The 23,617-nt window shown below is 41.8% G+C and overlaps 2 protein-coding genes across 3 annotated transcripts; one reads left to right on the top strand and one right to left on the bottom strand.

Moving 5' to 3' along the window:
* Window positions 1-2,523: 2,523 nt before the first annotated feature.
* znhit1 (zinc finger, HIT-type containing 1) lies at window positions 2,524-3,644 on the bottom strand. Its single transcript, XM_061748809.1, has one exon. It carries the CDS (start codon window positions 3,566-3,568, stop codon window positions 3,095-3,097), a length of 474 nt encoding a protein of 157 aa, XP_061604793.1. The 5' UTR covers window positions 3,569-3,644; the 3' UTR covers window positions 2,524-3,094.
* Window positions 3,517-22,659, top strand: pold1 (polymerase (DNA directed), delta 1, catalytic subunit). 2 transcript variants are annotated; one of them, XM_061748800.1, is made up of 27 exons: window positions 3,517-3,746; window positions 4,646-4,840; window positions 4,920-5,033; window positions 6,665-6,805; window positions 6,904-7,029; window positions 7,157-7,325; window positions 9,353-9,467; window positions 9,585-9,714; window positions 10,656-10,822; window positions 10,910-11,014; window positions 11,100-11,240; window positions 11,402-11,512; window positions 11,620-11,811; window positions 11,965-12,053; window positions 12,139-12,255; window positions 12,363-12,476; window positions 12,583-12,730; window positions 14,554-14,649; window positions 14,757-14,894; window positions 15,804-15,979; window positions 16,076-16,228; window positions 17,533-17,635; window positions 17,722-17,854; window positions 17,978-18,091; window positions 22,148-22,200; window positions 22,268-22,365; window positions 22,448-22,659. In XM_061748800.1, exons 2-27 carry the CDS (start codon window positions 4,654-4,656, stop codon window positions 22,533-22,535), a joined length of 3,318 nt encoding a protein of 1,105 aa, XP_061604784.1. In that variant the 5' UTR covers window positions 3,517-3,746; window positions 4,646-4,653; the 3' UTR covers window positions 22,536-22,659. The 2 variants fall into 2 exon arrangements, with proteins under 2 accessions (XP_061604784.1, XP_061604785.1); XM_061748801.1 differs by lacking the exon at window positions 3,517-3,746 and adding an exon at window positions 3,753-3,943.
* Window positions 22,660-23,617: the final 958 nt, after the last annotated feature.

Raw genomic sequence — 23,617 nt, 5'->3', positions numbered from 1 at the left:
CATTACTGGTGCCTTCACAGATGTGTAGGTTAGCCATGCCATTGGCACTAACACAGCTCAATACCATCACAGATGCTGGCTTTTCAACTTTGCATCCATAACAGTCCGGATGGTTCTTTTCCTCTTTGGCCCGGAGGACACGACGTCCACAATTCCCAAAAACAATTTGAAATGTGGACTCGTCGGACCAAAGAACACTTTTCCACTTTGCATCAGTCCATTTTAGATGAGCTCGGGCCCTGAGAAGCCAGCTGCGTTTCTGGGTGTTGTTGATAAATGGCTTTTGCTTTGCAGAGTAGAGTTTCAAGTTGCACTTACGGATGTCGCGCCGAACTGTATTTACTGACATTGGTTTTCTGAAGTGTTCCTGAGCCCATGTGGTGATATCCTTTACACATTGATGTCGGTTTTTGATGCCGTGCCGCTGAGGGATCGAAGGCCACGGGCATTCAATGGTGGTTTTCGGCCTTGCCGCTTACATGCAGTGATTTCTCCAGATTATCTGAACCTTTTAATGACATTATGGGCCATAGATGATGAAATCCGTAAATTCCTTGCAATAGTACGTTGAGGAACATTGTCCTTAAACTGTTCGACTATTTTCTCACACACTTGTTCACAAAGAAGTGAACCTCGCCCTATCTTTGCTTGTGAAAGACTGAGCAATTCAGGAAAGCTCCTTTTATACCCAATCATGGCACCCACCTGTTCCCAATTAGCCTGTTCACTTGTGGGATGTTCCAAACAGGTGTGCATGTTTGATGAGCATTCCTCAACTTTCTCAGTCTTTTTTCCACCTGTCCCAGCTTTTTTGGAATGTGTTGCAGCCATAAAATTCTAAGTTAATGATTGTTTGCTAAAAACAATAAAGTTTATCAGTTTGAACATTAAATATCTTGTCTTTGTAGTGTATTCAATTAAATATAGGTTGAACATGATTTGCAAATCATTGTATTCTGTTTTTATTTATGTTCAACACAACATCCCAACTTTATTGGAATTGGGGTTCTATAATGCACCACATATGTATAAACAGCAGAACGTCTTCATTTAACCCATCACAGTTGTAAACACAGTAAGTACAACGGATGTGGTGGACAACTTTCCAGTTGGAGCTAGGTGAGGCAATCAGTTGGGTGCCTTTCTTAAAGGCACCTCAGACATGAATGCAAGGAAAATAGAACCTTCGGCCTTTTGGTCAATGGCCACATTCTTACGTAACAATTTTCAACATGTTGAATGTGACAGACCCAACGCTTAACAATCATCAAGTGCGTGTGCTCTAAAGAGTGTGGGCTGTACTTAAGTATACAACAGATACAATATGAGATGAGTCTACACCCACCAACTCGGTATTGACTACACACACCAGCAGTTGATGACAGAAACATTGTGAAAGCTGTTAAGAAAGAACCATAGACAATAGTCAGTGACATCACTGCCAACTGTTCGAAGAAGACTTCGCGAGAAGAAATGTAGAGGCCATACCACAAGATGAAAACCACTCATCAGGCCAGATTGGACTTTGCAAAGAAGTACAGAGATGAGCCACCAAAGTTTTATGGACTGGACTGATGAGATCAAGATTAACCTCTACCAAAGTAATGGAAAGGCCAAAGTATGGAGAAAGAAAGGATCTGCTTATGATCCAAAACACACAAGCTCATCTGTGAAGCATGGTGGAGGTAATGTCATGGCTTGGGCTTGCATGGCTGCTCCTGGAATGGGCTCACTCATCTTTATTGATGATGCAACTCATGATGGTAGCAGCAGAAAGAATTCTGAAGTCTACAAAACCATTTTGTCTAGCAATTTAAAGAATAATGCATCCAAACTAATCGGGAGAAGCTTCATCATGCAACAAGATGATGACCCAAAACACACTGCCAACACAACAAAGGACTTCATCATGGGAAAAAGTGGAAGGTCTTAAACTGGCCAAGTCAATCACCGAACCTTAACCCAATAGAGCATGCATTTTATATCCTGAAGAGGAGACTGAAGGGAGAAACCCCCAGAAAAAAAAAACAAGAACTGAAAGAGGCTGCAGTAAAGGGCTGGAAAAGCATTTCAAATGAAGAATGCAACAGTCTGGTGAAGGCAATGAATCGCAGGCTTGATGCAGTCATTGCAAGTAAGGGTTACGCCACCAAATATTATTCACTTTGTTAATGTAATCATGTCTGTTCCAATACTTTTCCTCACTTCAAAAGTGGGTGGGTTCAAACAGAAGGTACTCTGTCCTTACCATTATAAAAGCTACAATTTTTGTCTCATATTCATCTTTTGATCTGAAACCCAAATGTCTTCAGTATACAACAAAAACAAAGGAATTGACCTTGCCCTTCCAATAGTTTTGAAGGGGACTGTATACCCCTATGGAATCCAGCCATTTGCTATACCGCTGCGCTCATTAGGGTAAAGGGTGAGTTGGAGCCTATCCCAGGTGACTTTGGACAGGAGACAGAGTACATCCTGGACTGGTTGCCAGTCAATTACAGGGCACATATAGACAAACAACTATTCACAGTAGATGGATAACAATTGTCTTTAATGAAGGTAACATGCATGATGATGGAATGTGGGGGGAGGCGAAGAAAATGCACATAAAGGTCCATGCTGAAGTTTCGAATTCAGATATTTTTGATGAGTGAGGCAGATGTACTACACTTGCTTCACTGTGTTGCCAAACATATAACACATAACATGAATTTCTGCTCATAATATACAGTATATAGACACAGACCTCAGCTATATAAAACATAACTTTAAAAGTGTTATTGCTCCCACACACTTTAAACACTTAAAGTTATTAAAAACACACTTTGGAAGTATTCTTCGGTGCCTGTTTTCACTCTCATGCAGCCAAAAAAGAGGCACAGCGTGCTTGCTTCTTGCTGTATTTGTAACTCCCAGTTGAATTTCATTGTAAAACCGACTTACAACAAAACAAACATAAAATGTTCAACTAAACCATGTAATTTCATCTCTACAAAGTCCGCTAGCTAGTATGAAACGCCATAGATGTCTTTGTTCTTGGGGTTGTCTCCTGCAAACTGTAATATGTATTCCCATGGCAACGAGGCAGCGTCCGTCACAGCGTCCACTTGAGACACCTGGTCTCTCGGTGCGTCACCAAACACTTGCCGGAGCAGTAGCGCCCCCCGCATGTCGTGCACGTGTAGTTGGACGGAAAGCCGCACACGCAGCAAAAATGGCGCGGCGGGAGCGAGGACGGCGGAACCAGCGCCGAAAGGTAGTTGGGCTCCGGCTTGTCCGCTAAGTTCTCCTCCTCCAGAAGCGCCGTGAAGTTTTTCCTGAAGCGCAACTTGAAGTGGTCGCCCCGTGTCTTCCTCTTCTTTTTCTCAGGTTCCTCCGTTTCACTGAAGGCGGGGAGACGGGCAGTCGGACCGGGCGGGGGGAGCGAGCTCAGAGGGTCGTCCTGGAAGTTGTCTTTCTCCAAAGCCTCGAGCTGCCTGCTCAGCCTTCTCTGACGGGTGCCGTCGTCAAGAACCCGCCGCTGGCCCGCCGTCTCGACCCGAGCCGAGCCCTTTTTTTCCAGCACCATCTTAGTTACCTCCCGTAATAGCGATAGAGACCGAGCACTTCCGGTTCGACTACAAACACCGCCTATTATAGACGTCACTTCCCCCTCCTCGCAGAATGGGGCCGGGCTACAACCGGAAATCGGTTTCCGCGCTCTCTGCGCAGAATTAAAGAAGAGTGGCGGGAGCCGTTGGGAAAACGTAAGCTAACTTTCACGCATTTCGACAGAAAGACAGCAGACAGACAGCAGTTTTCACACTGAGACATATGTGAACCTTTGATTAGATCCGCGATGGAGCGACACGGATGCGGTTGTGATTGTTACTTAGTTACCTGTTTTAGTTTCGGACTGTAATATGCGCAACTCCTGAAACGAGGCAGACGTCTTGTAAACAAGGTTCATACAATATTCTAACATAAATGCCAATGTTGAATAGTAGAGTGCAACAGCAACAACTGCATGACAAGTTTTACACACGTTAACTAGGAGGCCACTAAGTTGCCAAATTATTGTTAGAATTCCATGTAGTAACTTTCCATTTTGTGGGCCCGCAGCTCTACCGCTTATTCCGTCGTGTAGTTTATAAGCGAATCAACAGCTCCTATGTTAGTGCTCTTTCATTATTATTATTTTATTTTATTTTAATCTCGAGTAAGCGGTTTAACACATGGGCGACTTACCATGTTCGCCAGAAAGAAAGGAATATCCATGTTCACAATTTTCTGTCATTGTGTTAATTGAAATTTTATGTATCAAAAGTACCAGTGGAATCGGTGAGTGCTCAAGAGTAAATAGTCGTACTGGTATCGGTCTGAAAAAGGGTAGTATCAAACACCCCTTATAGTCATCAACAATACTTGAACACTTCTCTGTCCAATGTTTGTAAAAAATAAAGTTTTTAAAGTCAGACATAGTCAAATTCATAATGTGGGAGATAATAATTAGATTATACCCTTAAGATGGGAAACTTTTTTGGGGTAGTTTTGATCAAATAACTCATTAGATTCATGACCTGCTATGATTAAAGTGACGTGTAAATGCGTTTTGTTGTCATCATTGACCGGCACAGTGTTGAAATAAGTGTGTTTTGTATTTCAGTTGTAGTCATGGATAATAAAAGGCGCAACGGTAGACCTTTCGTGGGTGGCGTTTCCCAGGCCAAACGCAGCAAAACAGCCAGTGAATGGGAGGACAGTCCTTCACACTTTGAGGAGGAATTGTCCATGTTTGATGACGTAGACATGGATTCAGAGGAGATGGAGGGGCAGGCCGGGCATGATGTAATTCCTGTTGGTATGTAAGAAGTATTGTTGTTGAAAATTATATTTGGTACTGTCGTTAGATTAACGTCGATAACCCTTTTTTTTGCCAGGTGACCTCTTTTCGGCAGACCTCAAACCTCACTGGCGGAGGCCTCATGCCCCTTCACTGGATCTAGCCTCTGATTCTTTGGTTTTTCAACAGATTGATCTGGACTATTACTTAGGTACAGTGAACACTCGCTAAACGGGGTTTAGGGACCAAGACCCCCCACGAATAGCAAATAGTACATGCCCCCCCCCCCAAAAAAAAATGGCAATATTTGCCTATAATTATATTGTAGTTTAAACCCAAAATACAGGGTGATTAAAAAAAAATACGTCAAAATCATTACGCATTTATTAAGTTTAAAAGCATTGTAATGGACTGAATCAGTGGTCATTTGATAGGGGAGTTATTCAAGTTTGATTGGGTGTGAAAGTCACCGCTGTGGTGACGTACTCCTCTGACGCCGTTCAATTTCCAACAAAATTAAATTTTTTTCCCACTCTAAATGGCGTCTCCTCAGCAGAAAGCGTTTTGTGTGCTTGAGTTTACGAAAACAAATGCCATTGTCACGGTGCAGCGTGCTTTTAGACTTTTTCTTGTGGTGGTATGTTAAAGACAAAGTTTATGTTCTACCACTTCCAGCAAATATCGATGACATGAAAGATCAAATAATAGCTCCAATCAACACGGTGGACCGTGACACCCTGAGGCGCGTTTGCGAAGAATTCTCATATCGGCTTGATGTTGTCCATGCTGCCGGTGGTGGCCTCATTGAGCACTTGTAAAACATGAAATAAAAACTTTAAAGTATGGACAACATATGTGTCCAAGCTGGAGTTTTCTATTGTTATTTGTTTTTGAAATATTGCGTGCTGATTTTGGCGCATTCGTTTTGAATCACCCTGTATACCCCAAGCTATGATCCCAAAACACTTTAAGATCATTCCAAAACCCTCGGCTTCCAGACGATTTAATGTTTAAAAAAAATGCAACACAAGTAAGAGGATGCTGCCGCAAATGGTCCCGCTTTGCAACCTGAAAACACAGACGACTACTTTCCTAATAGCTATTTTATTACGTTTTTGACACAGTGATACATGCAGTACTGTACTCACAAAAAGTTGGGGTGATTTGGCTTTCTGGTGAAATTACAGGATGAACCTTAAATGTCCTCTTCTTCATGCTGTTCACATTTTGACATGGTGAGACCAAGACCTGATCCTGAAATTTCATTGAACGCTGAATATGCCTAACTTTTTCCAAGTAGTGTAAATAATCTCATTTTTCAAATTACATAGATCGCAAACTACTTTTTCCCTTTATTTGGTCACTTAGTGTACCTGATGTTAAGCAGCTCAGCTAGCTGTAACCAGCCGATCAGCCGGTTAACTTCCACCCCTGCATTCTCTTGAGAAGTTTACCTCCCCGCTTTATCCAGTGTCAACTCCACAAGGAGCCTCGCCTACCCATCTGACCTCTACTGGGTCATCAATCATGCTGCTGTTCACTGTCAAACCGGCCGGCTATCAGCTAGTGGCCAACGCTAGCTATGCCTCCTCTAGCATGCCGCCGCAGAAAGAGCAGAGCGTTTGGGCAGCATCGTAGAGCGTTACAGAAAGAGTGCAAAAATACGCTGCTCGGTGTGTTTTTCATTGAATAGTTTGTTATGTTTTACATAAAAAAATTCAAAATGTAAAATGTACATTATTTTTAGTGTTTTTGTTTTTTTGTTGTTGTGTGTCAGATCTTTAATCCCAGTATGTATCCACCAGCTACCCTCTGGACTTTAAGTTCTGTTATGTTATGCAGGAGCGGCTGTGGCAGGCATGCCCGGTCAGTTACATGGGAAAGTCCCCATCATTCGGATGTTTGGAGTGACAGACAGCGGAAACAGCGTGTGTTGTCATGTTCACGGGTTTGCACCCTACTTCTATGTCCCAGCCCCAAATGGTGAATATTTCCTTTAGTCTGTCAATTTTTTCATTGTGCGGATGTTTTGTAGGGAAATGCTTTCCACTCTTAAATGTCTTCCTTTTTTTTTTTAAAAGGGTTCACACCGGATTACTTGGGTGAGTTTATAAGAGAGCTCAACTCTGCTGTGCTGAAGGATATGCGCTCCAACAAAGACACCATCTCGGTCACCGTGTTGGCTGTGGACATCACCCGCAAAGAAAGTGAGGATGTGGACAACAGGCAGATTATGATCAGACTGATAATGCTGAACCAAAACGGAAAACAAAAAAAAATGTTTTGTGATGTCTGTCAGTCTTTATCATTGTATTTGTTTCACACTTTCTCCAGATATGTACGGTTACCACGGCCAACAAATCTTGGATTTCTTGCGGATAACCATGGCGATGCCTCGTCTCATTGCCCCCGCCAAACGACTGCTGGAACAGGGCTTGAAATTCGGACCTTTTCCTGTCCATTGTTTCCAATCCTTTGAGGCCAACATAGATTTTGAAATAAGGTGTGTTTTTATATTGAATTTTATAAGGTGTGGCAGCACGGTAGACTGGCGGTTACTTCATCTTCCTCACGGTTCTGAGGTTTGAATCTCTCCTCTGGCCTTCCTGAGTGGAATTTGTGTATGTTCTTCCCGGGTTTGTGTGGGTTTTCCCTGGGCAGTCCAGCTTCTTTCCACATTCCAAAAACTTGCATTTTAGGTTAATGGAAGACTTTGAATTGTTCGTAATAGGTGTGAATATGAGCATTAATGATTAGGCTTTACACGATCAGGATTTTTGGGGCCAATCAGCGAGTTTAAAAAAACGATAACCGATCACAAGATTGAGGAATGTGTCTATTTAAATGACCTGTTCATTTACTGTATATACTTGTGTACTTAATTGCTAAAAAAATATATTTACAATCAATAATGTATCTTTGTTCCTCTATTTATGCCAGTGAGGCATAGTGACAGACAGAACAAATGAATGGTCTTCTATTAGATGGCAGGAAGTAAATACAGTAATTAATGTATCCACCTTTTGTGACATTTTTGTCGGTGGCCGACTGGTTAGAGCGTCAGCCTCACAGTTCTGAGGACCCGGGTTCAATCCGCGGCCCCGACTGTGTGGAGTTTGCATGTTCTCCCCGTGCCTGCGTGGGTTTTCTCCGGGCACTCCGGTTTCCTCCCACATCCCAAAAACATGCATAAATTGGAGACTCTAAATTGCCCGTAGGTGTGACTGTGAGTGCGAATGGTTGTCTGTTTGTATGTGCCCTGCGATTGGCTGGCAACCAGTTCAGGGTTTACCCCGCCTCCTGCCCGATGACAGCTGGGATAGGCTCCAGCACGCCCGCGACCCTAGTGAGGATAAGCGGCTCAGAAAATGGATGGATGGGCTCCATAAAGGTTGGAAATCACTGCTATAGTCAGATCGTGTATTCTAATCAGTCAGGTCAAACAAACATTACAACTTGACAGAAATAATGGCTGCTAACGTACTGTAATGAAATTATTGTAATTAAATTACTTCACCCTCACTGACACTTTAGAGCATGATTCGACAGAACGGTGGCATGTTTACGTCCAACTGTTCGTGCTACCGCTAGCTTGCTAGGCTACATAACATTTTATTGCCTGCTTGTCAGCTGTATCATATTAAAAGTACGTGAACATACCTCAAGCAAGCCTTAAACGAACATCCTCTCCTGTCCTGAGCACCGGTGACCACCAACACACGTTTTCCCCCATTTTGTTGTTATAATACAGTCTGGGCGATCCACTCTTGTTGTCGTCGCTACGGTAACGAGTGCATCCGGTCATATTTGAGTTGACAAAATAAAGCCCAATGATCGTAAAAAACGGGATGCGGTGGTATTGGAATACAAGATTTTGTTGCAGTAGTCTGACAGTGCAAACGCGAAAGAGCAAATTTGTCTTGTAGTCTGGTCCGGGCATTAGGTGTTGTCTGTCTCAGGTGTTGTCTGTCCCACAACGTTTTTTAAAATGTTTATTTTATTTTAATTTTTTTTTTAAATAACTTCAAAAGACACGCAACAAGGCTAAAAATAAACTAGCTTTTGGATTCAAATATACTGTGCACGCGGCGACGCGGAGTTAATGTCTTTTGCAGAGCCGATCAATGAAGTCATCGATGGGATCGGTGAATTATGATATTAAAGCCGATCAGCATAAAATTCTAAATATCGGCCGGTACCGATCAGCCCGATCAAATTAGTGTAAAGTCTATTAATGATAGTTTGTGTCTATGAGCCCTGTGATTAACTGGTGAGCAGTCCAAGCTGCACCCCGCCTCTCGTTTAAAGTCAGCTGGGAAAGTCAGCTCCAGCTCACCGAAAGAGGACAGGCGGTACAGAAAGTGGATCGATTTTGTAACGTGATATGTAGAACCTGGAAGAAGAACTTGACATATTGATACTTTTATAGTCTACTTGAGATATAGCCTTGTATGTAAATTAGACTGTGACAATGATTTAGTAGAATGCTAACATGTTGTAGTTATCCTTATGAGTGTTTTGTGTTGTCAGATTCATGGTGGACAGCAATGTTGTTGGATGCTGCTGGATCGAACTGCCTCCAGGCAAGTACAGAGTCCGTGAAGAAAAGAGTTCAGGGGACACAGATTCCAAGCATCCAGGCAAGGTAGGTTGACCTTACATGACATTAGCCGCCTTTTGCTGCATACAGCAGATTGTTATGATGCTGCAGCGCACCACACAGTGGAATAAATATAACAATTTTACTTTCTTTGGCTTTTAGGAGTCTTTGTGTCAGTATGAGGTGGATGTAGCATGGACTGACTTGATCAGTCACCCAGCAGAAGGAGACTGGCAGAGGATCGCACCGCTCCGCGTCCTCAGCTTTGACATTGAATGTGCTGGAAGAAAAGGTGCCGCAAATGTCCCGTCTGTTGGGTTGTTGTCAACAATTACGCAACAGCAGAGGTGTCCAAAGTTGTAAAATGTAAATGTATCAATACTTAAGTTAAAAAAAATACATATATTCTGGTAAAAGTAGAAGTTCTTATTCCATTTTATTGAAGTGAAAGTAAAAACTACGGCATGAAATTTATAGTACTTGAGTACAAAAGTTAAAATGTATTTTGACGATCAATTATATACAAAAACTTTAAATAGTTTCTCATAATGAAAAAAACCTTATCTTGCACACAAAATATTCTCCCTCTTTTTTGCCTCATCAAAAAATGTGTTCCCATAGCTTTGTTAATGCTGTGACTGCCAAATTAGGTAAAGATAACAACTGGGAAATTACACTTTACCTGTATGGGTTTTTTTCAGATTATACAGATTTTTTTCATGCAAGAAGTTGGTGGTTTTTAGCCTGGCAGAAGAAAACCCATTCGCTGTGAATCATTTTTGCAACCAACAAACATTTCTCTTAAATAAGGCCAGAGATAGAGAATATTTTGCTTCTCTGAATCTGGTGCGTTGTTGTCGTTATTGCTCCCTGGTTTGTGTTCCTCCATGTCACTGCAGTCCCTTGTATTTCTTTTAAGTCCCCGAGATCTCAATCAGTCAATCAAGATCTCAACCGTGGTAGATGTTAACCTTTTCTTTTTAGTTTTTATTCGTATATTTTACATCGTGTCATCATCCAGAGGGATTGAAAAAAGTAACAAGCCGAAAATACAAGTATGCTTTCAAATGGAGAGAGTAAAAGTAAAATAACTGTCGGAAAAAGGCTCAAACTACAGATAGAGTACCGGAAAAAAAATCTACTTAAGTACAGTAATACCACCACTGCCTGACAGCAAAAAGGCCATTCCAGACTATGCAACATTTTCAGCTTTTTCTGTTCACGCCCCCACAGGAATCTTCCCAGAAGCAGACAAAGACCCCGTGATTCAGATAGCTTCCATGGTGCAGCGCCAGGGTGAGACGGAGCCCTTCATTCGTACAGTCTTCACGCTCCAGTCCTGCGCCAGCATTGTGGGCTCTCAGATTTTGTGCTTCACTCAAGAGAGCCAGCTTCTGCAGGCAAACACTGCTTGTTTAAGTGCAATGACACATTCTGCAACAATTGCTTTTTTAACAGGCTTAACATGTAATTGTGTGTTTGAGCAGAGCTGGGCTGAGTTTTTAAGAACAGTGGACGCGGACATCATCACCGGATACAACATCCAAAACTTTGACTTTCCCTACTTGCTCAACAGGGCTGCTGCTTTAAAGGTTTGCCGCATCATTTGCTGCGCATGAATACTTCAGTACTGCCTGTCCTCTCTTTATTTGATAATTTCCTCTCTTCGGTGTGCAGGCCGATCTGTTTCCATATTTGGGCCGTGTGAGAGGGATCAAGTCAGTGTTGCGAGACCTCAATTTCCAGAGCAAGCAGATGGGCCGCAGAGAGAACAAAATCATCAACATGGAGGGCCGTGTTCAGTTTGATCTACTCCAGGTCAGCATGGATTTCTCTCAGTACATTAAACCACGTACTGTGAGTACATAAGAACACATGTATTTTTGAAAAACATACATTCATATATGTATATATATCTAAATATGTATCTGTCAATATTTGCATGAAAAACACCCTCTACTCTCTATGTGCGTCTTCAGGTTCTCCTCAGAGACTACAAACTGCGCTCCTACACGCTGAATGCTGTGAGTTTCCACTTTCTGCAAGAACAGAAGGAGGATGTACAGCACTCCATCATCACCGATCTTCAGGTAATGCGCACTCACGCGCGTCGCTCACATTGACCTTGTCGCAATGCTACCGAAATTGGTCGTCCTCTTCACCTGTACTCATTCAAAATGTTTCCGACCAATCTCAGAACGGCAACGAACAAACGCGGCGACGTTTGGCCGTCTATTGCCTGAAAGACTCCTATCTGCCGCTGCGGCTGCTGCAGAAGTTGATGTGCGTGATCAATTACATGGAGATGGCCAGAGTGACCGGCGTGCCTCTCACCTACCTGTTGTCCAGAGGGCAACAGATCAAAGTTGTCTCCCAGCTACTGCGACAGGTAAGAGAGGTACAGGTACGAGGCACTTGGCCGAACGTGTCCTCACACACACACACACACACACACACACAGGTTGTGTTCACAATCATTCACTCATGCACTACTCCATAATCAGTATAGAGTGAAACCCGCATGCCTTACGTTCATGTTCAGGCAGCCAAACAGGATCTGGTGATGCCTGTTGTGAAGTCGCAGGGAGGAGAAGATTACACTGGTGCCACTGTTATTGAGCCAGAGAAAGGGTACGTGCTAGCGTCCACTATGCTTTTGTGTTGTTAATTTTAAGTGCATGCATTCCATACTGTATTTGTGGTCTCGCTCTATCAGCTATTACAGCGTTCCCATCGCCACGTTAGATTTTTCATCCTTGTATCCGTCCATTATGATGGCTCACAATCTGTGTTACACCACCCTGCTGCAGAAAGGTGCCGTGGAAAAACTGGGGTGAGTTTGTTTAATTATTTCTCAAGTCTTAAAAACAAGAGCATCCTCTAGAAACTGTATGAAGCAGTTGAAGGTATGGAATGTAATTGGTGGTCTTCGGAATGCAGGTTGTCACCAGCGGACTTCATCAAGACACCCACTGGTGATCAGTTTGTAACAAGTTCTGTGAGGAAAGGGCTCCTACCTCAGATCCTGGAGAACCTGCTTTCGGCCAGAAAGAGGTCTTAATAATAACTCTTGGTGTACAAATGTAAACAAATCCTGCAAAGCATGCTCTTCAGGTGTGCCCAGATTTCAGCAATGTGTCGTGTCTCACTCCGTCCACAGAGCGAAGGCGGAGCTCAAAAACGAAACTGACCCTTTTAAGAAGCAGGTGTTGGATGGCCGACAGCTGGCCCTCAAAATCAGTGCAAACTCTGTCTATGGCTTCACGGGGGCTCAGGTGGGCAAGCTGCCCTGCCTGGAGATCTCCCAGGTAAGTGCTTTCGCTTGCACCACAGTCAAACACAGCACTGTAAAAACAGTTATGGACTCGATGAGGCAGTCCCTGACTGTTAGTCACAATTTTATTCGTCAAATCCAGCATTTTCTTGCATTTGTAAGCATGTGACTTAAAATGAGCAAAGATTAAATGGAGGCAGGAAATGGGAAAATAATGCCCTGACTTGCTTTGACTGTAATTTGTTCCATGACTACTCAAAACAACTTTAACCTTTGAAATGAGTGGAAATGCCATTAATTTGTTCCAACCCCCCCCCCTCCAAAAAAAAAAAAAACCACCGCATTTTTGTGACAGCACAAATATAAAAATATAAAAACCTAAATATGGGCACAGTTATTACATTTGCAAAGAAATTTTGTTTTTTTGCTTGCCATTATTGTAATATGGTATCACGTTATAGGCCAACAGTTATTACATTATAGGTTCAGGTATTTTATTACATTATAGGCCTGTATAAATATTTTTTTAAATTTATTACATTATGGGCCATTATTACTTTATAGGGAATTATTACGTAATGGGCTTCTGCAGAGAGCAGTTCTCTCACAGAAGTCTGATGATCGACGCAAAAGCCAGTGGGGTACAGGTTATAGCTGTGTATAGATATGTTTTACTGGCCTGCGTGTAAGTGTAGCAAGTCCCAAGGACACAATTCACAGGTTTTTTTGTTTGTTTTAGTTTCTTGATGTGACAGAAATGAGTGTGGAGAGCAGATTAAGAATTTAATTGTACAGGAAACCTTTTTTTTTGTTTTTGTTTTTTGTTTTTTATACTGTGCACATAAGAATAAATGCTTTTGAAGTTTTAAGGAAAGTTTAAATATTGCAATGTAAGTTTTGGATATGCACAAATTGAGAGGAACCTGGTAGAGAGCCCTTTACCTACAGAGAGATCATGAGGTTTGCTACACAAAATACATGTAGACTTCTTATTAGAGGCATAGCAGTATATCATGCACTCTCATAACTGTAATACTGCAACGCAATGACGATTACATGAGAAAATGTTCGTGTGAATGGGCAAAAAAAAAAAAATTTTTCACTGCAATGACAAAATTGACATTAAAGGTCCTATATTTTGCCACACCAACTTTTTGTAGTATTTGGGATGTAATATTGTCTCTATGGTGCCTCGGTAAACATGAAATATGAATTAAAATCCATAAGTTCCAGACATTTTTCTGCCGAGGGGCCTGAAATCAGGTCATTTAAATTTCCCGAGCTTATCTACGTCACTAGCGAAGATCTCCGCCTACCTCTGTGCTCCTGAGCCAGTGCTGTCAACATAACAAACGTGTGCTCTCACAAGTGGGTCCTCTACACGGAGGCAACCAATCAGAGGAAAGAAGGGGGTCTTAGCCAAATATGAAAAAAATTGATACAAAACTGGGTCAAACAGAAGTAGCTGTCAGAGGGGCCTTTTCTGGACACTCATATGACAAAACCACGTTTTTTTTTTTTTTAAATGAAATTGACACTTATAAAAATTCCATGTTAGAGAGTCACTTTATGGAGGTCTAAATAGCCAAAATGTGAGACTTTGAGTTTGAGCTGAAAAGGCTTTTTAAAATACACGTCCACAAATGTGGTACTTATTAGATAGTCCTCAAGTAATACATTAATATCCTGTTTTTCATTCTGACTGTGAACCATAGCTCAAAAAGTCACTTTTATGTTTCACTCCAAACTTTGATGTGGAGTAAAAGGGGAAATGAAAGGCGTGTCTGAATGACAGACTGAGGAAAGACACATGTTGACGTTCATGTATTGTTTTTTTTTTTGTTTTTTTACATGTAGAGTGTGACTGGGTTCGGAAGACAGATGATTGAGAAAACAAAACACTTGGTAGAGTCCAAGTACATAATTTCCAATGGTTACCAAGGCGATGCCAAGGTAAGGAACACGTGGATGCTCTAATATCCTCCACTTCATTTTTGTTTAAATTGTCTTTTGATATAGATATACAGATGATATTGTTGACCTTTTTTTCCTACTAAAAGGTCATCTATGGAGACACGGACTCTGTCATGGTAAAGCTCGGTGTTGCCACGGTGCAGGAGGCCATGAGCGTTGGAAAAGAGGCCGCAGAGTGGGTGTCATCCCATTTTGTAGCCCCCATCAAACTGGAGTTTGAGAAGGTAACGAACGCTTTGCACGATGCAGTCGCGTCAGAATGAGTTGCAGCCGTTCAGTGACATCTAGCATTCAGACTGGATGCAAATTCTAATTGTTTTGTCAATTATTAGTATTATTTCTTTCAGTTGTGTGGAATAGATTGTTGATTACTTGAGTTGTGGAGTTATTGAAGTGAAATGATTTGCACTATATCAGAGTTTCCCAAATGTTATTGAGCCAAGTCACACATTTTACATTAGAAAAATGTCACGTATTTATACTGAAATAACGATGATTTAGTCTAAATTTACTCACAAATTTACTTACTTGAAATCTGTGCCTGTGTAGTTAAACACAAAGCTATTATTCTGTTGTATGTATGGCAACGGGTTGATACACGGGTTTGTTGTACATTCTGCCATCTAATGGAAGAGCATTTGTTTTGCCTGTCACTATGCACCACTGACGTACTGTAGATACCTGAACGAAGATACATTATTTGTAATAAATGAATTATACTTTTCATTGTTTGTAAATTCAAAATTTCATGATTGCTGTAAATATTTGTTTGAAAAAAATGTCAAAACCGTAAAAAAAAAAAAAACAGTAAGTACGGCTGGAACTGAGCTTGTTCTCATGTACTGTGCGATGAAGTATTCCTACGCCGCACGCTGTTCGTAACCTTGAAAGGTTGTATGTCAAGGCTGTCGTAAACAGAGGAACCCCTGTAATGTGTAGCTAAATGTTTAAAAAAAAACAAAAAACGATTTTTCTCAGTATTTTCCTTCACCTAAAATTCATCCAGAAATCCATCCATCCATTTTCTGAATGTCCTCTAATGGGTGCCCCTAATTGAGACCAAAAAAAACTGTCTTGAAATGGAAGTAAGCGTGATGTGTTATGTAAAAAAATGTCATTGCTAATCTCTACAGGTGTACTTCCCTTACTTGCTGATCAACAAGAAACGCTACGCCGGCCTCTATTTCTCCTCCAACGCAGATGTTCATGATAAGATGGACTGTAAAGGCATTGAAACAGTCCGCAGAGACAACTGTCCCCTGGTGGCCAATCTTATTAACACTTGCCTGCAGAAAATCCTCATAGACAGGTGCATGCTCTTCGCAACAGCTCCGACACCGCCAGGGAAATTAAAACCTTCATTTTTGAACAGAAAAAAAATAGGAATGTGCTGTTGTGTTTTTAGGGATCCCCAGGGTGCAGTGGCACACGCCAAAGAGGTGATCTCTGACCTGCTGTGCAACCGCATCGACATCAGCCAGCTGGTCATCACCAAGGAGCTGACGCGCACGGCCCAGGAGTACGCTGGCAGGCAGGCGCACGTGGAGCTGGCTGAGAGGTCCGAACCAACCGCATGCTTCTCGTTAAATCCATTCCGATGCGCTTTTGCTCTAAAGCAGTGCTTCTCAATCTTTTGGGAACCAGTGACTCCCTACGGGGGAGAATATCTATATAATATAATATATATATATAATCCTAACAGCAATTCAACATAACTAATACCACGTACACCCCTAATCGCCAAAGGAATTAAAAAGTTGCCTATTATTGAGAAAAAACGTCTTCATGTAATGTTAAAACACATTTTTTGAGAAAAAAAGTTTTGTTATTGGGAATGAAGTTGTATTTTTTTCTAGATGAAGTTGTAATATTGTGATCTAAAAGCCAAAGGTTAAAGAAGAGGGAAATTACTATTTTAAGTAAATAAAAATAATAAAAACCACTTTATTTATATAATATTGCACCTTTAACACTCTTTAAAAATTGTTTTTAAAAAGGACTATATTCCCCCCAAAATATGAGCTTTTAATTGGGCTCAAGCTAAGGTAGGGAGGAGTAATTGGTTAATTGTTGTTTTATTGGCCGCAGGTATGCATTTTTTTTTTTTAAAGATACATCATCATCATTTATTGCAAATTATTTTGTGAACCCACAAGCTATGGCTCCCAGACCACCAGGGGTCCCTGTACCCCATTTTTGAGAACTCCTCTTTTAAAGGCCACATGTTATGTATTTATTCACAATTAAAAAATTTTTTATATAACTTGACATCGGTTGATGTGTCTTAGAACTGTTGCAGCCATTCTACCTACACCGCTAGAATTACATTTATAAAGCGGGCTTTGGGTGAAAGGCAGAGTACACCCTGGACTGGTCGCCAGCCAGTCATCAATCAGTCAAAACATGAATAAACAACCACTGACATTCATATTGACACCAATGGACAATTTCGAGTCTTTTTAAACTAATTAATTAATATGGATGTTTTTGGAATGTGGAAGGAAGCCAGAATACCCAGATAAAAACTCACCCAAGTGTGGGGGGAAATATGAAGGAGGCCGGAACCTACGTTTGAACCCCCAACCTCAGATATATGAGGCGAGGCAAACATGCTAACGTGCTAACCCTTGTGTGTGTTATGTAGGAAATGCTGTAAGCAAGTGAAACACTCTTATACAAAAACAAGCATGTTTTGCCCTGACTGAAGGTATTTCATCCTGGTTAGATTTTAGTATTTGCACATCAAGCGTGCACTACGGGCAAACGATGTGTATACAAACAATGTAAAAGCCAGTTTTCAATCCTATATACTATAGAAATCTCCATTAACTGAGCACCTTTGCCGTTGTGTGCAATCGACAGGATGAAGAAGAGAGACGCAGGCAGTGCTCCTAACCTGGGAGACCGAGTTCCTTATGTGATTGTGAAGGCCGCCAAAGGAGCAGCGGCATACATGAAGTCAGAGGTTTGTCTTTAGTGCCGTTTTCCCCCATGCAGGTACCATATTCATCCAGGTGATCATCATTTTTTAAATTCCACACCATATGGTAGGATCCCATCTATGTGCTGGAAAACAACATCCCCATCGACACGCAACACTACCTGGACCAGCAGCTATCCAAGCCCCTGCTGAGAATATTTGAGCCCATTCTGGGGGAGAGCAAGGCAGAGAACGTCCTCCTCAGTCAGTATTTTCCTCGCCTCTGTTTTCCATACTTCAACACGCTGTTTTGGATGCTAACAACTTGCAGTTCAGTTCAGTGGAAAATTGTAAATCCCCAAAGACAAACTTTCTCTTTCCTTTCAGAGGGCGACCACACGCGATGTAAGACCGTGTTAACGTCAAAGGTCGGAGGCCTCATGGCGTTTGCTCAGAAGAGGAACACTTGTATTGGCTGCAAAGCTGTGCTCAAGACAGATGGTGCGTGTATTTTGGTCTACTTGAGGATTGTACTGGATGTGCTGGCTGCTTTTGTGTTTGATGATGATGTGTAGATCAGTGTTTCCTAACCTTTATTGAGCCAAGGCACCCATTTTACATTATGAAAATCTTGCGGCACAGCACACCAACAAACAAAAATGTATGAATATTGAAATGATGATCTCCTCGTCTCAATTTACTCCCAAATACACTTACTCAGTGAGAAATCTGGACCTGTTTAGTTGAAGCACCTGTGTTTTTATGTTCGCTCCGTGAACGAGGCAGGAAGATAACAAGATACGAGTTTTCCCAGCAGAGGCGAGGGCTTCACAGGACTTGTTTACTTTAGCATTAGCAGCAAGCTTCGTGAGCGATCGCCCTAATAGTTTCAGTGGGCCGGCCGTCGCTCTCTGGGCTTCCTGTTCCGCACAGTCTGGTTTAGTCCGTGTGGAATTCTCAAGAATCAGCCTTGTATTTCTTTTTTTAAATCCACTTTATTTACAGATCAGTACACACCCATTTGACATGAGACTACAGTCTTCTTTGTGTCCTTTTCTTCTTTGTCTCTTATTGATGTCAATTTTTTACGTGGTGCCCCCTAGTGTTCAGACTGAGAGACCACAGTTTGAAGGGCGTCAGGAAGGGCATCCAGCTTAAAACTTTGCCAAACAAATATGAGCGGTCATCCAAAGAATTCCATACCGGATTGGTCGTGGCCCGGGTTAACAACGTCCGCCACCTGCGCCGTCAACCTGCAGGGCGCCGGTGGAAATTCAGCTACTGTGGGTCAAAGTCGAAGAAGAAGAGGTGGAAAGCGGGTTCTTTGACAGAAAGAGAAGAGGAAAGCACAGAGCCAAGAACTGAATGTGGGGACTTTGAATGTTGGGACTATGACAGGAAAGTCTCTGAAGTTGATTGACATGATGATTAGGAGAAAGGTTGATATATTGTGTGTCCAGGTGGAAAGGCAATAAGGCTAGAAGTTTAGGGGCAGGGTTTAAATTATTTTACCATGGTGTAGATGGGAAGAGAAATGGAGTCGGGGTTATTTTAAAAGAAGAGTTGGCTAAGAATGTCTTGGAGGTGAAAAGAGTATCAGATCGAGTGATGAGGCTGAAACTTGAAATTCAGGGTGTGATGTATAATGTGATTAGTGGCGATGCCCCACAGGTAGGGTGTGACCTAGAGGTGAAAGAGAAATTCTGGAAGGAGCTAGACGAAGTAGTTCTGAGCATCCCAGACAGAGAGAGAGTCGTGATTGGTGCAGATTGTAATGGACATGTTGGTGAAGGAAATAGAGGTGATGAAGAAGTGATGGGTAAGTACGGCATTCAGGAAAGGAACTTGGAGGGACAGATGGTGGTAGACTTTGCAAAAAGGATGCAAATGGCTGTAGAGAACACTTTTTTCCAGAAGAGGCAGGAACATAGGGTGACCTACAAGAGCGGAGGTAGAAGCACGCACAGGTGCATTACATCTTGTGCAGACGATGTAATCTGAAGGAAGTTACCGACTGTAAGGTAGTGGTAGGGGAGAGTGTGGCTAGACAGCATAGGATGGGGGTGTGTAAGATGACTATGGTGGTGGGGAGGAAGATTAGCAAGACAAAGGCAGAGCAGAGAACCATGTGGTGGAAGCTGAGACACGACGAGTGTTGTGCAGCTTTTCTGGAAGAAGTGCGGCAGGCTCTCGGAGGACGGGAGGAGTTTCCAGAAGACTGGACCACTGCAGCCAAGGTGATCAGAGAGGCAGGCAGGAGAGTACTTGGTGTATCTTCTGGCAGGAAAGGAGAGAAGGAGACTTGGTGGTGGAACCTCATAGTACAGGAAATCATACAAGGAAAAAGGTTAGCTACGAAGAAGTGGGACACTGAGAGGACAGAGGAGAGGCGAAAGGAATACATTGAGATGCGACACAGGGCAAAGGTAGAGGTGGCAAAGGCCAAACAAGAGGCATATGATGACATGTATGCCAGGTTGGACACTAAAGAAGGAGAAAAGGATCTATACAGGTTGGCCAGACAGAGGGATAGAGATGGGAAGGATGTGCAGCAGGTTAGGGTGATTAAGGGTAGAGATGGAAATATGTTGACTGGTGCCAGTAGTGTCCTAGATAGATGGAAAGAATACTTTAAGGAGTTGATGAATGAGGAAAATGAGAGAGAAGGGAGAGTAGAAGAGGCAAGTGTGGTGGACCAGGAAGTGGCAATGATTAGTCGGGGAAGTTAGAAAGGCCATAAAGAGGATGAAAAATGGAAAGGCAGTCGGTCCTGATGACATTCATGTGGAGGTATGGAAGCATCTAGGAGAGGTGGCTGTGGGGTTTTGGACCAGCTTGTTCAATAGAATTGTAGCGTGTGAGAAGATGCCTGAGGAATGGGGGAAAAGTGTGCTGGTGCCCATTTTTATGAACAAGGGTGATGTGCAGAGCTATGGGAACTATAGAGGAATGAAGTTGATGAGCAACACAATGAAGTTATGGGAAAGAGTAGTGGAGGCTAGACTCAAGACAGAAGTGAGTTTTCTCGAGCAACAGTATGGTTTCATGCCTTGAAAGAGTACCACAGATGCATTATTTGCCTTGAGGATGTTGATGGAAAAGTACAGAGAAGGTCAGAAGGCGCTACATTGTGTCTATGTAGATCTAGAGAAAGCCTATGACAGAGTACCCAGAGAGGAACTGTGGTACTGCATGCAGAAGTCTGGAGTGGCAGAGAAGTATGTTAGAATAATACAGGACATGTACGAGGGCAGCTGAACAGTGGTGAGGTGTGTTGTAGGTGTGACAGAGGAATTTAAGGTGGAGGTGGGACTGCATCAGGGATCAGCCCTGAGCCCCTTCCTGTTTGCAGTGGTGATGGATAGGCTGACAGATGAGGTTAGACTGGAATCCCCGTGGACCATGATGTTTGCAGATGACATCGTGATCTGCAGAAACAGTTAAAAAGATGGAGGCGTGCACTGGAAAGAAGAGGAATGAAGATTAGCCGAAGCAAGACAGAATATGTGTGCATGAATGAGAGGGGTTCTGGGGGAAGAGTGAGGCTACAGGGAGACAGTGGCACTGAAGAGACAACAGGAAGCAGAACTGGAGGTGGCGGAAATGAAGATGTTGAGGTTCACTCTCGGAGTGCCCAGGTTGTATAAAATTAGAAATGAGCTCCTCAGAGAGACAGCCGAGGTTTGATGTTTTGGAGACAAAGTTAGAGAGAGCAGACTTCGATGGTTTGGGCATGTCCAGAGGAGAAATAGTGAGTATATTGGTAGAAGGATGATGAGGATGGAGCTGCCAGGCAAGAGAGCTAGAGGAAGACCAAAAGAGAAGGTTGATTGATGTCATGAGGGAAGACATGATGGCAGTTGGTGTTAGAGAGGAGGATGCAGGAGATAGGCTCTCATGGAAAAGGATGACGCGCTGTGGCGACAAGCCGAAAGGAAAAGAAGAAGAACAAGATGACAAACTCGTGTTCATTTTTTAAATTCATGCCTTCGGTTTTTTATACTCACAAGAAATGCCATGTTTAAACTGAAATCAATATATATTTGTTTTATTTATTTTTATTTGAAATTGGCTCACTGTACTTGTTTGTAGTGAAGAAAATATCTTGCTGCAATGCACAATGTGAATTGGAGAAAAAAACTGACTCTAAAAAAGGCAAAGAAAAGGTCGTTCATTATGAAGTGAAATGTCTCGTTTTGTCTTGAGTATTCATAATTGCTCTTTAACCAAGCAAAAATATATTTATCCGAATACTTGATTATTCTCTAAAAGGAGGATACTTGATTACTAAGGTATTCCATAGCTGTAGCACAACTGGATGCATTTCTCATTTGTGACAGGTCAGTTTAATGTCACTTCCAAATAAATTGAAAAAATGTCACCACTAGCAGTTGTATAATTTTTCATAGAATAAATGAAAGCGTACTATATTGTGGTATATTGTTATCGTGATATATATTGTGATAGATTTTTTTTTCCATACCGCCCAGCACTATATGGCGCCATGGTTGGGAATCTGTGGTATAAAAATCTTGAATAGGCGTTTTATCTTTGCAGCTGCTGTGTGTGATTACTGTAAGAAGAAGGAGTCTGAACTGTACCAAAAAGAGGTACGTTAGCATTTTTACATATCCCTGCTCAAATAATTGTTTTCATAAATTGCGTTAAAATTTTCAGATTTTCCATTTGAACACTCTGGAGGAACGTTTTTCTCGACTGTGGACTCAGTGTCAGCGTTGTCAAGGTTCCCTCCATGAAGATGTCCTCTGTACCAGGTACATAATTGACATCGTATCCATGCACGCACAAGTGGCCCTTTCTCGTCTGTTAATTAAAGTGTGCCACTGCACTCCTCAGCCGCGACTGCCCCATCTTCTACATGAGGAAGAAGGTTCAAAAAGATCTGGACGATCAGAGCAAGCTGGTGTCTCGGTTTGGATGGTGAGACGATATGCTTCAGTTCACATACTTCTGGACTTGTCAAACTGTTATTTTTGTGGGTGTTTGTAAAAATGCATATTTGTTTGTATTTTGTTAAATGAATAAAATGACATGAAATCTTTTTTCAACTTGTCTTTCTCGTGTTTTTATGTCATGTTCATGTAAAATGATCATTGAGTTTATAACTCAACGATTAGGAAATAAATATATATTTATTCGGCAACCATGCTGGAGAGCATGTGGACAAATTGATACAGATCATGCACATATATTATGGTATTGGGACAAAATATCATATGGTTTAAGAAAAAATGAGATACTAAAAACGTCAAATACTTATGGAAGTTATTGTGAGACAATACAAAAAGAGGATGAGTATATTGTTAAAATTCTGCTATCAGATAGTTAAAAAAATCACTACAAGATATATTGGTATAAAGTGGAACCGCAGAGCGGTGGGTGTTCACGGTTGAAGAATTATTTGTAATGAAGAAAATTATGTTCAAAATAATACTACAAGTGTCACAATTTGAAAATAAATGGGAGAAGTGGACTGAATATAGAAAATGAGAGGACGCTACCATCAATAATTGACAATAAGGACATGGGGGGGGGGATGGATGAAGATTTCATTGCTTTTTTTTTTTTTTTACAAAAATGCCCCTATACTAATTTTATTGTTGAAAGGAAATTCATTAAAAAAAAAAGTGATCATTGAGTGTAAAAGCCTTCATTTCAAGGATGTCAAGAGGACCTAGGACAGAAATGACAGCAAACGTGTAGAGTGGTGTACCCCAAGTCCAGCCCACCAGCAAGCCTAGTGCGAATAAGCAATAAGAAAAGGAATGGATGGATGACCTTGGGTTCTTAACAGTCCTGGCAGATCATTTCTTTGGACATACTGTACCTTTGTGTGATGAATTTTCATCTTTTAAAGTTTACAATCCTGCAGGCTTTATCCATGCTAAGACAAACTTGACTAACACGTCACCACAGAATTTCTTTACGTTCACAGCAAATGTCAAGCTAAAATTAGATGTGCAGTATCCTTATGAACCTTATGTATTTAAATGAGTGTGTGTGCTG

Source organism: Phyllopteryx taeniolatus, chromosome 16 (genome assembly GCF_024500385.1).
Source record: "Phyllopteryx taeniolatus isolate TA_2022b chromosome 16, UOR_Ptae_1.2, whole genome shotgun sequence".
NCBI classification, from domain to species: domain Eukaryota; kingdom Metazoa; phylum Chordata; class Actinopteri; order Syngnathiformes; family Syngnathidae; genus Phyllopteryx; species Phyllopteryx taeniolatus.
The sequence above is the reverse complement of the archived record's forward strand: the minus strand, read 5'-3'. Positions and strand labels throughout refer to the sequence as shown.

Bases quoted from the DNA above. Each gene is read 5' to 3' on its own strand.
- znhit1 (XM_061748809.1), bottom strand. From the start codon at position 3,568: ATGGTGCTGGAAAAAAAGGGCTCGGCTCGGGTCGAGACGGCGGGCCAG.
- pold1 (XM_061748800.1), top strand. From the start codon at position 4,654: ATGGATAATAAAAGGCGCAACGGTAGACCTTTCGTGGGTGGCGTTTCC. The intron at 12,256-12,362 runs GTGAGTTTGTTT...TTCGGAATGCAG, and splicing joins GGTGCCGTGGAAAAACTGGG to GTTGTCACCAGCGGACTTCA. The intron at 12,731-14,553 runs GTAAGTGCTTTC...TTTTACATGTAG, and splicing joins CCTGCCTGGAGATCTCCCAG to AGTGTGACTGGGTTCGGAAG.